A 13610-nucleotide genomic window follows, 5' to 3' on the forward strand; every position below is an offset into this window, starting at 1 on the left:
CCACATTCTGCAAGCTCACCTGGGGCACCTTCCTGCTCTCCCTGTGGCCATGCAGGCCAGGGCAGCAGCACAAACCACAGACAGGGAAGGCTGTAACCTTCAGTCCCAGATGCTGCTGATTCATCAGGAAAGGTGACACTGCAGTCCTGGTTTGGTATGACAAAGGATCATCTAGAGACATGAACAGTGTTTCTGCATGGGCCAGCACAGTGACACCTGCAGTGCACCCTGGTGATGCCCCTCAGCCTTTCCAGAGCAGTCTGGGAAGAAAGGATTGTTTTCTGGCAGCCATAGGCTATACTAATGCAGCTGGAGAGCTTTCACATTGCAATTCTGCTTGGGAGGGAAGGAGGGGATGAGCAAAGAGCTCATGAGTCAGGATCAGCCACTGCACTTCTGCCAGATGTGTTCATAAGAACTCTTCTTCCCCTCCCTGTTTATGTCCTGGGACACACAAAAACCACAAAGAGAGATAGGGCAAGGCAATGGAAGTCAGGAAAAAATCAGCAGAACTGCTTGTGGGAAAACAGACCAGAGCTTTTATGCAAAATGGTTAACTTGGGGGAAAGGGGATAACCTCTGCAAATAGCCACTGCATTAGTAAATGTGGAATACACACTCTGTATGGGAACCCAGTCAAGAAGGGGAGAACATTTGAACAAGAACTCCCTTGACTTTGATCCCACAGATTCCAAGAAGCGCTGCAGTAGTGAGATCCCCTGTGACACAGCACAGCTCAGGGAAATGATTCACAGTAGCCTCTATCCTCTGACATGTCTTGAGGGCTGAATCTCCCTTTGATCTGCAACCTTTTGTCTGCAGTGCCCTAAGGGTGCCTACAGCACCATGCACAGCTCAGATCAGACTGGGCTGATCACTATGGGACACTGGGGGACAGGAGAGGGGCTAAGCCTAGAAATGAGTCTCTGATACACAACAAGGGAAAAAGCAGCCCCAGAGATCACTGACATTGCTTCAACACCAGGCAAATGACACCTGTGACATGTGAGCCAAGCAGCAGAGAGGCAGAGGCTCACTGCTCTCCTTTCAGCTGCTCATGTTATGTTCCTGCCCACCTTTGAATAAATGGTGACATTTATCCAAGCCAGGCGCCGGCTCAGGTGGTTGAGCTTCTCAGAGAAGACCTTTTGGCTCTTCAGCAGTTCCTCATGGATGTCTCTCCTCTGAAAAGAGTGCAGAGATGTGAGGGCAGATGTCACTGCCATTTATAGCATTTATTTCAGTGCTGAACAAACAATGCAAGAGCCTATACCACCTTGGGGCTAGCTGGGGAGCACTGGTGGGGGAAAAGGGGTCAGCAGCCTTTCTGTGGAGGGAGTGGGAATCAGTGCTATAAAAAGCACTTATCAGTCTCAGCTGAAGCCCACAAGGCCTGATGCAGATGCTGGTACATCTGGGCAGCAGGACTTCACCCTGCCAGAGAAGGAAGCTGGAATCTGGTAAGAGCTGGGAATCCAGAGACACTCACCCTCTTTGGGCAGCGGCTGATTTTTTCCTCTGTGTCTTTCAATGCCATGGCATACTCATTCACATCATCTGACACACCAACCATCTGAAAAGCAGCAGATTTCAGCAGTAAATAAGGGTTTTTTTCCCCCTAAACATACAAGCATGCAACCAGAACTCCAGTGGAGGCTGGCAGAAGGACAGGGCACACACAGTCACTAAATAAGCAGAAACCAGAGTCTGTGTACAAGCATGGGCATTGGGGAAATGGATTCCTGCACAGCATGTGTCACTTACCTTCCCCAGCTGCTGGTGGACACTGAGGTTGTACATCATCACTATCCCATCCAGGACTTCCAGGAGGGAGTTCTCAGTGATGGGCTGGTCTGGCTCTTCTGGGGGTCTGCCCAGTAAGAGACCATCGTTTCCATGGGTGCCTTCAACTGCAATGCATTCCCAAGACAGGAAAGGAGTTCTTAGCAAGGCATTTTGGCACCTCAGATTCTGCCTGCTCCTCTCTGAAGCCAAAGCCCTGCTGTGCCTCTGTAACATGGAGATTCTTCCCAGCCCATGGGATTCACTAGATACCACACTACCACAGCATTCTCATTTGCTGCCTCCATCAGGCTGACCTGTCAGATCTGTTCAGACTGACCCAAGTCATGCAAATTTCACTTCCTTAAGCCCTGTACATGCTTCAGAGGCCTGTTTGGTCCACCCAAACAGTAACAGTGCTGCTGCAAGCACTGTTACTGTTTGGGTGGACCAGGCAAGCCTGTCTTCCGAGCAAGTGTGGCTACAGCTGCCTCTGAACTGCCTTCCTACAAAGTCTCACTGCATTTGGAGGAAGCAAGGCAGCATCTCCTTACACACAGAGGATGAAAACATCACCAGTGTCATGCTCACAAAGGCAAAGGGTGTCAGCACGCCCTGGGAACGGCCAGGAGCAATGCTGGCAGTAAGGAGATTGGTTCCTCTGGGGAGCTGGAAGATGCCATTCTGGCAGAGCAGGGCCCAGCTGTGGCAGCAGTACTCACTGTCCTCCCGTGTGCGCTGCTCTGCACGCAGTGACAGCACTTTGATCTTCTCCAGGGCTCCCAGGGGGCGCCGCGGGTTCATCAGGCTCACGGCTGCCGTGCTCAGAAACCGGTTGGCCCGGCCCAGGGTGGGGGAGCTGAGCCAGGCAGGCCTGGCAAGAGCTCCACCGATGGCCAGGGCGGCAGAGGGGCGCTGGGACTGCAAGGAAATGAAGGGAGAAACAGTTCCAGCTGTGCTTGGCTGCCTGCTGCTCCTCCCTTGACCCTGCAAGGACGTTGGCAGAGATGAACAGTGGCCACTGGAAGATAAGCAGGCAGGGTAGCAATGGGTAAGTGCTTCCTCCAAGGGCACATGCCAGGCACAAACAGCAGACCTGCTCTGTCCACAGTTGTCTTGCACCTTTCCAAATGCAAGCACCAAGAGCTGCCATGGAGGGGAGGCAGCACATTCAGATCAGTGAGAGAGCAGGACACAGAAAATTTTGCTGCTCAAACTTGGTGCAGCCAGGACCTCACTGATCGCCAGTGACTCTCATCCAAGTGCAGCTGTTTATCTGCTTGCCCATGGACTGGTGACAGTCCTGGCCCAACCCTGCCTTGCTGTAAAGTAAAACCTTTCCAGCCAGAGGCCCATCTTGCTGCCCCAGCACTGGGGCCCCTGCAGGTGAATAACCCAACTCACCTGTGCTGCTGATGTTGCTGATTCCTCATCTTCATCAAGATCGTCCATAGTCACTGCCTGCAGCTCTGCAGGGTCGATCAGGATATTGGCTTTTGCAGCCAGGTCATCTGCACAGAGCACACCAAAGCAGAGATGAATGCAGGAGTCACTCTTCACTTACCATGAGGAAGACTCATCCTCTTTCCTGCTTCTCAGCAGTAGAGAAGCAGCCAGAAAAGTTGGATGCTCTATCAGAACAAGCTCACCTGTCCCAAGCTTCTTTACAAGGAACAGATCTGCCCTTATAAAAAGAACAGAGACCAAGCAGCAGCAGGTGCCGCCCTCCCAGGACCCATTTCTGCTCCTGGTCCTACCAGCTACAAACAGGATAACTGAGGAACCAGGAGACAACCACCAGGGCCAAACTGGACTAGAGCAGGAATGGCAACTCTCTGCCTGAGACCATATTTTAAGCCTCCAGTTCTTCAATGCTATCCCATGATGTGTCCCTAAGTCACCAGGACTGAGACTCACACCCAGAGGAAGGCTATCTGATGGCTAAGCTGTACAAAGCCTGAAGAACAGAAAGACTGTTCTTTAGTCCACAGCACTGTCTTTACAGCTGGCCAGGACACCTTGGTAAGAAACCAGAGGAGATAATGTGGCTCTCAAGCTAAGTAATCTAATCTTGAACAGCCTGGGATCAACACGAGACAATGGTCCTCACCTTGCAAACACACTGGGGGAGGAGAAGAGACATCTGAGCCAAAGGCAAGCACCTTTGGCTCAGAGGTGAGACAAACCAAATCCAAGGGAATGCCAAAGGGTTTCTGACCCTGCACAAGGCAGGCTTTGGGAGCCCAGTGCCAGAGGAGTGTGCTGCACACAAACACAAAGCTGCAGCAGGTACACAGGGCTGCTCCTCCCTGCACAGAGTAATGCTCCAACTAAATCCTGGGCATCCTTCACACTCAGCAGAGCCCAGCTGATGGTCAGTGTTCTGACAGCTTCCAGCCCTTGGCTGTGGTGCAGCAAGAGCACCATACCAGAGGATATTCCCAGACTATTCCCTTCCTCCAACTGCCACATGCCCAATTCAGGGATACAAGCAGGAAACTCTTAAAGGGCACTCCACCTAAGAGGTGTGGTGTCTTCTTCAAAGTAATTTGAATCTCATTAAAATTTAAGTTTCTTTTCCCTGAATTTAATCAAAATTCATTACCCACAGCTCCCTCCCTGGAATGTCTTGCATGAATTCTATCCAAGACCTGGATTCAGGTATTGGCAATGAGAGCACTTACCTTTCAGAGTCTTCTTAAGATGAGACAAAAGACCTCCAAGTCGCTGAAGGTCAAAATAATCCACCTTCCCATTATAGAAGAGTTGAGGAGGGACATAGGCCTCTAAAACAGAGGAGGAGTTTTGTTTTTTTCCGTGCACAGGATGCACAAAGTCATGTAAGGGCTCCTAAAGCAGACTCCAGGACCCACAGTTAGGACTAACATTTAGGGACAAGTTTTATTGTAATAAAAGCACAGGCCATTAAGGCAGAGGTGATTTCCACAATGCAGCAAGCATTAGATCCATGCAGAAAGAGGAGCAACCAATGGCCATCAACTAGAGTGCCAGCACTTCCTCCCTCCAGCCACAGTCACGGGGCAAACTGGATCATCAGATACCTTGGCAGCTCTCCACCTGGCTACTCCAGCTCTGCCACTTAGTCCCACAGGGACAGTAAGGCATTTACTGAGTCTAGAGAAAAGGTCAGCCTAAAGTAAGGAGAGGGAATACCAATGGGGTCTAAGGGTGGGAAAAGAACTGGCACTGCTTTAGTTTCCCCTTATTTCCACAGTTTGGGAACTCCAAAATGAGAAAAATATCTTCCCAAAACTCTGACTAATGGATCACTGAGCTGCCCTTCCACAGCCCCACAGTCAATAGTGGACTCTGCTCCAGAGCAGACAGGGAAATAGCAAACAGTCCAGGTGTCCTTCTGCAAGTCTCACATCTGGATGTTGACTGCAACAGATCTGCACACAGGAACTCCCTGAGGTGACAGAAGGCTCAGGCACTCATTAGAGACACAACATTTCCAACATCCTGGAAAGCACTGCCAAGAGGCAAACCTTGTCCTAACCACAGGAAAGCCTGCAAAGCCTCTCCCCAGGCCTCACCTTCACTGCTCAGGGCAGCTGGGGTCTTTGCTTTGTGGCCATCCCAGAAGTAGCGCAGGGCAGCGATGAGCCGGTGCAGGAAGCACACCATGTACTCTGGTGGGCACAGCACCGCCAGGTTCTAGGGCAAGAATGAGAGTCCAGCATCAGGCCAGGTGTGAAAGTGCATCTCAGGCCAAAGGGCTACACGGAGCAGGCAGAAACTTTTGTGTTCTCAGCCTTGCTAGCATCTCTAGCTTACAGCTCTGGCAGAGAGCCCAGACCTGATGGTGGGCAGCAGTTTCCACCTCTGGACACCTCTGTCACTGGTCTGATTGAGGATGAGGGATAACACACACTCCATCATGAAAGACAGGGATGAACACAGGGATGCAGGTGAAGAAAGGGCTTCCTACACAGCAGATGCCTGCCTCCCAAAGCCTCAGGCCAACAGCCTGACCCAGGGCCAGAGGAACAATCCTCACCCAGGCAGTGAGGAGGATGCCAAGGCCAGCAGCCCCACTGTGTCAGAGCATTCCACAGCCACACTCCCTGAGGGGCTACTGGAGGATATTCAGCTCCCACCTAAGACTTCCCAAGAACTATTTTCCTATAAATCACTGCACAGGACTTATCTAACTTCCCTGGTTTCTAGCCTCAGATCTCCCCCTCCTCATTCCCTGTCATAGTTACACCTCAGTGGATCAACTACTGGCAGCAGCCTGGCCAGAAGGGCAGAATTCCCAGCCTGAAGGTGCAGAAAGCTCCCATGGTCAGACTTGCAGGAAGGCTGGCCCTCTGACTTACCCCTCTGTTGCTGGCGTTTTCCTGAAGAAACTTGCGGAATTTGTTTAGGAAGATGTATCTGGAGGCTTCCCCCTGGCAGAAGAAGAAAAACCAGGTGGTAAATCTAGGATTCACAAAGCACATCACATTGAAGATATTGTCCCAAAAGACCCACAGAGTGCTTACCCCTCCTCTGTCCTTATTGTTCAGCAGCAACTTCAGAATCTGAACCTGGAGACCTTCCACCACTAAAAGGAGGACACAAATCTGCCATCAGAAAACCAGCACTGGAGAGCAACTCCCCCTCTTAACCCCAGCTGCTGGACCCTGTCCCTAGGAGAAAGGTTCCCTCCTCAGCACAAGGGGCCAGGAAGAACCAGTGACAGCAGAAAGCTAATCCCACCACTGAGAACTTTCTCCTCCACTACCTAGCAAAAAATTAATCCATAGCTAAAAACCAATGCAGAGGTTTGCTCCTGCCCCATCCTGGGGGGCTGCAGGTCTGTGCAGTGGGGTCTCATCAGAACAGAGCATGGCTGGCCCCCACCTCTGCACCACAGCCTGTCCTGGCTGTACTTCACATAGTGAATAGGATTTAGAAATCCCCTGGCTGCACAAAAAGTGTGGGATCTTGGCAACTTCCCTCCCTCCCCACAAACCTTCAATGCGCTTCTTGAGCCGCTGGCAGCCTCTCTCATACGCCCGACGCCTCAGCCTCTCCTCAGCACTCTCCTCCTTCACCTCCTTACTCTCCTTGCCCTGCTTGGGGCACAGACACTGATTAGCAGGAGAGCACTGCACAGGGAAAATATCTTGCCAGAAATTCCCTCAAACAATGCAAAATGGAGAGCAGAGACTCCCTGAAACAATGTGCCAGTGTGTGACTGCAGCTGGCAGGACACCTAAACAGGTCTCCTCCAGCCTTGTAATGAGTAATGGCAGGAGATCTTTTGAGGACACCCCAGTCAATTCCTAAATACTGTGAGGTTCCCTTCCAAATCTGTTGCCACAGAAAACTGTCCCCCCTTCCCTGGGTGAGCATCACACCTCAAACATACTTTCTAAGGGGACAAAAAAGATGACAGGGGAATGGAAAAGCTCCAGCTCTCAAATAGTAAGATCCACCAGTGCTAACACAGCTGGAAATAGGGGCCACCCAACTTCCTCAGCCAGAAAAAGATGCAAATGGCAGGCAAGAACATTTCCTCAGCCTCCTGGGTGGAAGTGCCTGTACTCACCTCCTTGGTGAAGCGGTTTGGCCACCACGTGGTGGGAATGAGCTCCTGCAGACCTGCCTCCTCCACACGCAGGGGGCTCTTGATGTAGAAGAACACAACGGAACGGAGCACGTCGAAGCTGTGCTGGAGTTAAAGCAAGCACAGAAGCTGCACTGGGAGAAGGGACAGGGCATGTCTCCAGAGCTGTAGTGACAGATTCCTTTCCAAACTATCACTGCAAGACCCAGAGGCCTCTGAAGAAGCCCCACACAGCTGTCACAGCAGCTGCACAAATGCTACCACAGGGCTGGACTGCTCTGAAAGTGGTTTTGCTCTAGGGATAATAGAGGTCAGTGAGGTAGAAATGAGCTCCTGTGATGTGAACTATACAACATTGCTGCCTCCCCTCAAAGCATTTGTAGGAAATCGTGTCAGGCAGAGGAAATCTGAAAAATGAGCTCCCAAGACAAGGTGGTTTCTGCCTCCCTGGACCTACAGGTCCTTGAAGTGTCTTCGGCTGCATTATTGAGGGAAGGGAAAACTGAGACAGGAGGAGACACAAAGGATACAGAACATTGCTGAGTAGGTATTTCCTAGATTTCTCATGCTTCAGGACTGCAATGGTGAGCCGGAGGTAGTGGATCTGGGAAAACAGGAGAAGCAAAAGTGACTCCATCTGCAGAACATACAACTCTCCAAAGGCTACAGTGTGACAAAACTGCCATCTTTGGATCAAACAACTACAGGATCCCAAACATCATGTACCTTTGGACATGGGGACATAACAGAAGCTGGCTAGTCACAGATTCCTGGAATTCAGAAGTGCAAACTCACTTGTAATCCCAGGTCTGGGATGATGGGAGAGAACCTGTAAGCCCGCAGCAGGGACATCAGGAGCTGCTTGAGGCACTCATGCACTTCATACTCCTGAGAAAATAAGAAACACATTTAAGAACAACAGCAAGGAGTCAGGAACAGCTATAGCTCCCAGACTGAGATCTTGGAAGGAAGCATTCATTTCTGAACTGAAAAAGCAGGTGCTCTGAACCCACAGTGTCCCTCTGACTCCACAGGAGAGAGTCCAAGCAGAAGCTGGTGCCAGTGCTTTGCTACAGGGAAACAAGATTCTGCAGGAAGTCCAACCCACAAGTCACCTACAAAAAGCCAAAGTCCCAGGCCCTATTTATTGGGCAGTCACCAGTCCTCTTATTCCCTGACTCTACCCAAGACACAGTGTTGGTAGAACCAACCAGAAGAGAAAGAAGTAAGCTTTGGGTAAATGTGATGAGAGAAGAGTTGTCTGTTTGAATTCAACTCATAGCAAACCAGCAGGATGAGAGCCAACTCCTCCACAAACACAGCAGTGCTACCAGAGGGTCCAGTTTCACTGCTAAGATGGTGGCCCTGAAGGAGTCATGACATTTTTCTATTAAACTTCTCATGGCAGCTGGCTGGGCCAGCACCCACATCTGTAAACTGTTACCCCAAAGGGCAGATGTGCTGTCTCCAAGCAGATCCCTGGCAGGGACTGGCTCTGTGTAACCACCCAAGCACTCCAGCAGCAGCAGCAGCAGCTTCCCCTCAAACATGTGTCCCAGGAAGGAGTAAGCTCATCCAGCATGGACAGGAAGGGAAGTTGGAGGGGGCAGTGCTGGAGATGGTAAGAGTGCACTGCACACCTCTACCCTAGTCCCACACACTCTGATCCATCTCTTCAGCACATGGCAGCACTTGAGACCTCCACAGTCAAAGACACATTAATAACAATCAGAAGACTATTCTTATTGATAAATGTGATGTTTCCAGAAACAGGAAGTTATTCACCATCATCAGTTCCTTTAGCAGTAGGAGAAGCTTAGAAATGCCTGGTTAACTCATTGCCAGTGTCTGCATTCAACCCTCAGTGCCTGGGTGTGCAGCAGCAGCCAGATGAGCTAATTGAGAGGGTGGTCTACCACAAAGAAAAAAGAAGAGAAAGACACTGAACACTACCAGCATTTTGTAGGGAAGGCTCCTGTCCTCAGCACCTCCCAGGGATCCCTAGGGAGGAAGCAGCACCCTAGCAACCCACCTCCATCAGAAGCCACATGAGATCCAGCAGCTGCTGAATGAGGGGGTGGGCCTCCACTGCCCCTCCTCGCTCCAGGATGCTCAGCAGGAAGGTCATGAGCACATCTTCCACCAGGTACACCTTGCACTGCAGACAGAGGGGCAGATCAACGTTCCTCCAAGGCACAGTCACTTCCAGCAAAAGCTGGGGATTACTTTGCCTTGCAAGAGCAGTAACAAGCACTACAGAACCTGGCAATGGGCAGGCAAAACTCACCATAAGAGGGGAGAAATAATTGAAGATGTGAGCTAGTGTAATCAATACTGTGGGTTCTCCCTGCAGCTGCCACATGGATGTGTCTTTCTCCACCAGCTTCCCCTCCTGCAATGACAAACCCAGAGAGACACATAGCTTGGATCCAGCCCAATCCACCTGTACACCAACAACTGAATGAACCATATGCCTGGAGCAGCCCTGCTGCTGTCCCATGCCTGACTGCACCAAAAACCTTGAACATGGGAATTCAGAATGCCAAAGAAGCCAGGCCTATTCCTCTGGAAGGCTGTAGTGCAGTCCAGATGTCACTACCAACCACATGCAGGCACTTTGACAATGTTCTAAAAAAAGGCTCTAGTTTACATGACAATTTGTAAATGGGAACACCTACAGAGGAGGAGAAATAGCAAATCAGGCCTTCATCTGAGCCAAGACCATAGCATATGGCATTCCCTATGCTTTGGGCACAAATAGATCATCCCTCATCCTAGTGGAAAACAGTGTTTCCAGCAAATAGTGCCACAGCCAAAACAATCCTCAAGGCAAACCTGCCAGAATTCCATCACATTACTGAACAGGACATCAGTAAAAAGCTAAGGATATGAACAAACTGATTTCAAGGGTGCAAAATCAAATGCAGCAGTAATAAGCCTGAAAAACATCACTTCTTGAATATTGGCAATGAAACTTTATAGGACTGAGAACAACAAAGCCCAGTAGGACTTAAATTAAGTCCTGGAACTACCAGGAAGGCCATTTTTGCAAGCCAGAGAGCTCCAGGGACACACATATCCCATGCAAGCATTCAGACTCTGGGGTGCATGGAAACATCTGAGCTGGCAGCACGTGCCAGGGAGAGCAGAACCCCCTTTCCCAGCATGGTGCCCTCAGATGCACCCCCTGATGCCAGCCTACCGTCACATCTATTCCAATATGGATCACATTCTTCAGGTAGCCCAGCAGCTTCCGAGCCTTCAGCAGGTCTGCCACAGGAGGATCCTGCAGGGGCCTGTAACCTTCCACTGGATAAGTAGGGAGTGTTAAGGGAAAATGCAATCTGATCCTTTTGGGACTTCTTTTGTCTGTGCAAGGAAAAGACTCTGTCTGCTTTAATTTGTACCCAGTCCCAGTTCAAACCTTCTACATGGATGATAAGCCACAAGCTCTCATCTCCACTTCCTCCATGCTGCAAGCAGAAAGTCTTTCACTTCTGCTTGGTGTGAAATACTTTTTTCATCAGAAAGACCAACTGGAGCTCCCACTGCAGCCATCAACAGGCACAGGCAGGACTGCTCTGACAGGAGCTCCAGGCTTCAGCATTCACACAGCAACAGGCAACACTAATACCATGTCAGAAGTCCCATATGGCTGGGAGGTAAAAGAGATCAGTGACCAAAAGGCTCAGCAGCACATCAGCATTAGGGTTTACAGTACTGCTGAGCGAGAATTTTGCAGGATCTGAGTGTCTGGGAGCAGGCATGTCCCAGTTGTAGAGCAGCTGCTGTCTCAGAGCTGAAAGCAACTCTTACTTCAGAAACTTGTGTTCGTGTCCTGTAGTTCTGCTTCAGCTAAGGAGGCATTTGGCTCTTCTCTCCCTGACTCAGCTCTGCACACAAGTGCTGACAGCAGAAAGTGAACTGCAGTCAGGTGTGTATATTCTACAGCCTCCAAAGATGGTCTCAGGTCAGGCTCTTCCCCCTTCAGAGCTCCTCTCCCCACACCTAAAGGATATCGGAGCGGACGGCTTCCGAAGTTAAAAGCCACAGACTCTTTGAAGGAGAGGCTGATGGCAGGGAAATAGGCCATCCCAGCACCCCTTGTGATGTTATCAAAGGCAGTTCCCAGAGATATGCCATTCCTGAGAGAAGGAAAACACACAAGGTTTCAGTCACAGCAGGAGGGGTGTGAGGTCAGCTGGGCAACACAGATATCAGCTTGTCAACATGGACACACCCATCAGTCATGCCTCCTGTCATTCTCAACCTGGCACACATGCAAATGTCACAGCTCTGCTGAGTGACAGCCACAGGAAGCACAGGGCCACTCCCATTTTCATACCAGCATGGGAAGGCACTGGGGTCTACACAACATGCAGAGCCCGCTCAGCTTCAAGGGCAACCCAAATCTGTGAGATAACTAAAGCAGCAGGACATTTTGAAGCATATGATTTTTTGGCCTCATCTATTTGATGCTGGTGGCAATCAAGGATAATGCTTTCAATCTACTCCTCCATAAAAGATGACACCAACCATCTAACAGTTTTTAATTGCAACTGACTTGCTGCAGGCCAGGGCTAGAGAACAATTCTCATTGTGCGTGGAAGCTGGAAACTGGAGATTTATCAACCTTTTCACATCTCCTTGTGAATTTAGGACAGGCAAGGTCTTACACTGACTACAAAAGCAATCAATTAAAGCCAAGTGTGGCATTAAACACCACAAGAGATGCCCTTCCCTCTAAAATCCTGGCAAACTTTACAAAGATTTTGTAGCTTGAACATCTTCCTGCCAAATGTTTTCAACTGAACTGAACTGGGACCCAACAACCCATTCAGATGGTTTCTGAACACAAGACAGAAAAACAAAGGCCACAACTACCAAGGAACATAAAGGGGAGAGAGCAGAAATAGGGCTCAGCAACCTTTCTGTTACACACAGACATAAACAAAGCAGGGAATGGGGCAAAGATGCTTACAAGCAGAAAGCAATGGTGCCCTCATCAAGGTCTATCAGACAGCTGACGATGTCTCCTGCTGCCCAGGACTGCAAGAGATGGAGAGAAGAGGTTAAACATACATTTCCAGGGTTTTCTCACATCACAAGAAAGACTGCAACCCAATCAATCCCTTGTGATTCAGGGTTAAAGAAGAGACAGTTCCTTCTCCCAGCAGCTCACATCATTTTCAGGCACTTCTAAAGCCCAGTTGGGATCTTTTTCCCCTCTGGCATTAGGAATGTACATTTATCCCAACAATGCACCAACTCTGATGTACTACAGGGAACCAGAGCCTTCCAGGGACCAACAGCAGCACTGTGCTGGCAATCAATCTGCTGGGGCTGCTAAACAAAGCCAGCACGTCCAGCACCCCTAAAGTGCAGACAAGTGCTGGCACACAGTCTGAAGCAGGGAGAAAGGCTTGAGGGCACTTCACAAGGCCCAGCAGACCCAGTGAGCAGGAGGAGTCACCTGCTTTGTGCTCCATCCCCGGGGCACAGCTACTCACCTTGCCATAGTTTGTGGTAGTCACGTTCCACTTGCGCACCCTGTTCCCATCGTAGGCATAGGAATCTGGCGTGTCCCCAACGCCCTCCTGCACCAAAGCATCAAAGAGGAGACTCAGAGCAGGCACAGAGGATTCCTCTCACTGCAAGAGAACCTTTAAGGGGGAGACCAGTAGACAGGGAGAGCAGCTGACAGCACACATGCTCTGCCTGGGAAAAATCCTCACGCTAGGAATGAATCTGGTGGCCTGTGATCTTTGGTTCAGAGAAATGCACCACTCCCTACTTATTTTGGGGTCAGAAGAAGAGTACTGGCATCTGACACTTCTCATTTCTATCAAAGCAGCCCCCTGGGATGCCCATCACTTCCCCTCTCACATACTGCAGAGTGACAAGTTAGTGAAATTCTGCAGCTGACACCCCTTTCCAGCACCAAACATCCCACCCAGATGAAACAACATCTCACTGTCCCCTGGGCAAAAAGAGCCCTGTAGCAGCAGCTGCTGAGGCCCAAACCAAGGGACAGGCTGCCAGCACTGCAGACACACACACTTTCTGGGGAAGTTACCAGTTGAAAGTCAGTATCTAGCAGTTCTACGTGCAGCAAGAGCACATCAACACACCCAGCACAGGCTTTCCCACTGAGCACCCCTCTGTGGACACAGACCAGAGAGTCTCGTAAAGACTCTTAAAATAGCAGGCCTGGCATTTTGTGTGTGTGTATGGCATTTCTGGTGTGAAT

At 50.2% G+C, this 13610-nt stretch overlaps 1 protein-coding gene across 2 annotated transcripts in view; it reads right to left on the reverse strand.

Moving 5' to 3' along the window:
• The window catches only part of RNF123 (ring finger protein 123), a 48405-nt gene that overhangs the window by 26631 nt on the left and 8164 nt on the right, over positions 1 to 13610 (reverse strand). For both annotated transcript variants that reach the window (XM_054280696.1, XM_054280697.1), the window contains exons 8-26: positions 12871 to 12957; positions 12342 to 12409; positions 11380 to 11505; positions 10563 to 10677; positions 9648 to 9752; positions 9393 to 9518; positions 8156 to 8248; positions 7891 to 7964; positions 7343 to 7460; positions 6764 to 6863; positions 6291 to 6352; positions 6126 to 6197; positions 5340 to 5460; positions 4467 to 4568; positions 3187 to 3293; positions 2505 to 2703; positions 1765 to 1910; positions 1490 to 1573; positions 1077 to 1184 (exon numbers count right to left, since the gene is read on the reverse strand). In XM_054280696.1, coding sequence (XP_054136671.1) covers positions 1077 to 1184; positions 1490 to 1573; positions 1765 to 1910; positions 2505 to 2703; positions 3187 to 3293; positions 4467 to 4568; positions 5340 to 5460; positions 6126 to 6197; positions 6291 to 6352; positions 6764 to 6863; positions 7343 to 7460; positions 7891 to 7964; positions 8156 to 8248; positions 9393 to 9518; positions 9648 to 9752; positions 10563 to 10677; positions 11380 to 11505; positions 12342 to 12409; positions 12871 to 12957 — 2013 coding nt within the window. The remainder of the gene's footprint in view (positions 1 to 1076; positions 1185 to 1489; positions 1574 to 1764; positions 1911 to 2504; positions 2704 to 3186; positions 3294 to 4466; positions 4569 to 5339; positions 5461 to 6125; positions 6198 to 6290; positions 6353 to 6763; positions 6864 to 7342; positions 7461 to 7890; positions 7965 to 8155; positions 8249 to 9392; positions 9519 to 9647; positions 9753 to 10562; positions 10678 to 11379; positions 11506 to 12341; positions 12410 to 12870; positions 12958 to 13610) is intronic.

This window comes from Melozone crissalis, unplaced genomic scaffold (assembly GCF_028551555.1).
Source record: "Melozone crissalis strain CALT ecotype California unplaced genomic scaffold, PUWL_Pcris_2 ptg000029l_1, whole genome shotgun sequence".
NCBI lineage: Eukaryota > Metazoa > Chordata > Aves > Passeriformes > Passerellidae > Melozone > Melozone crissalis.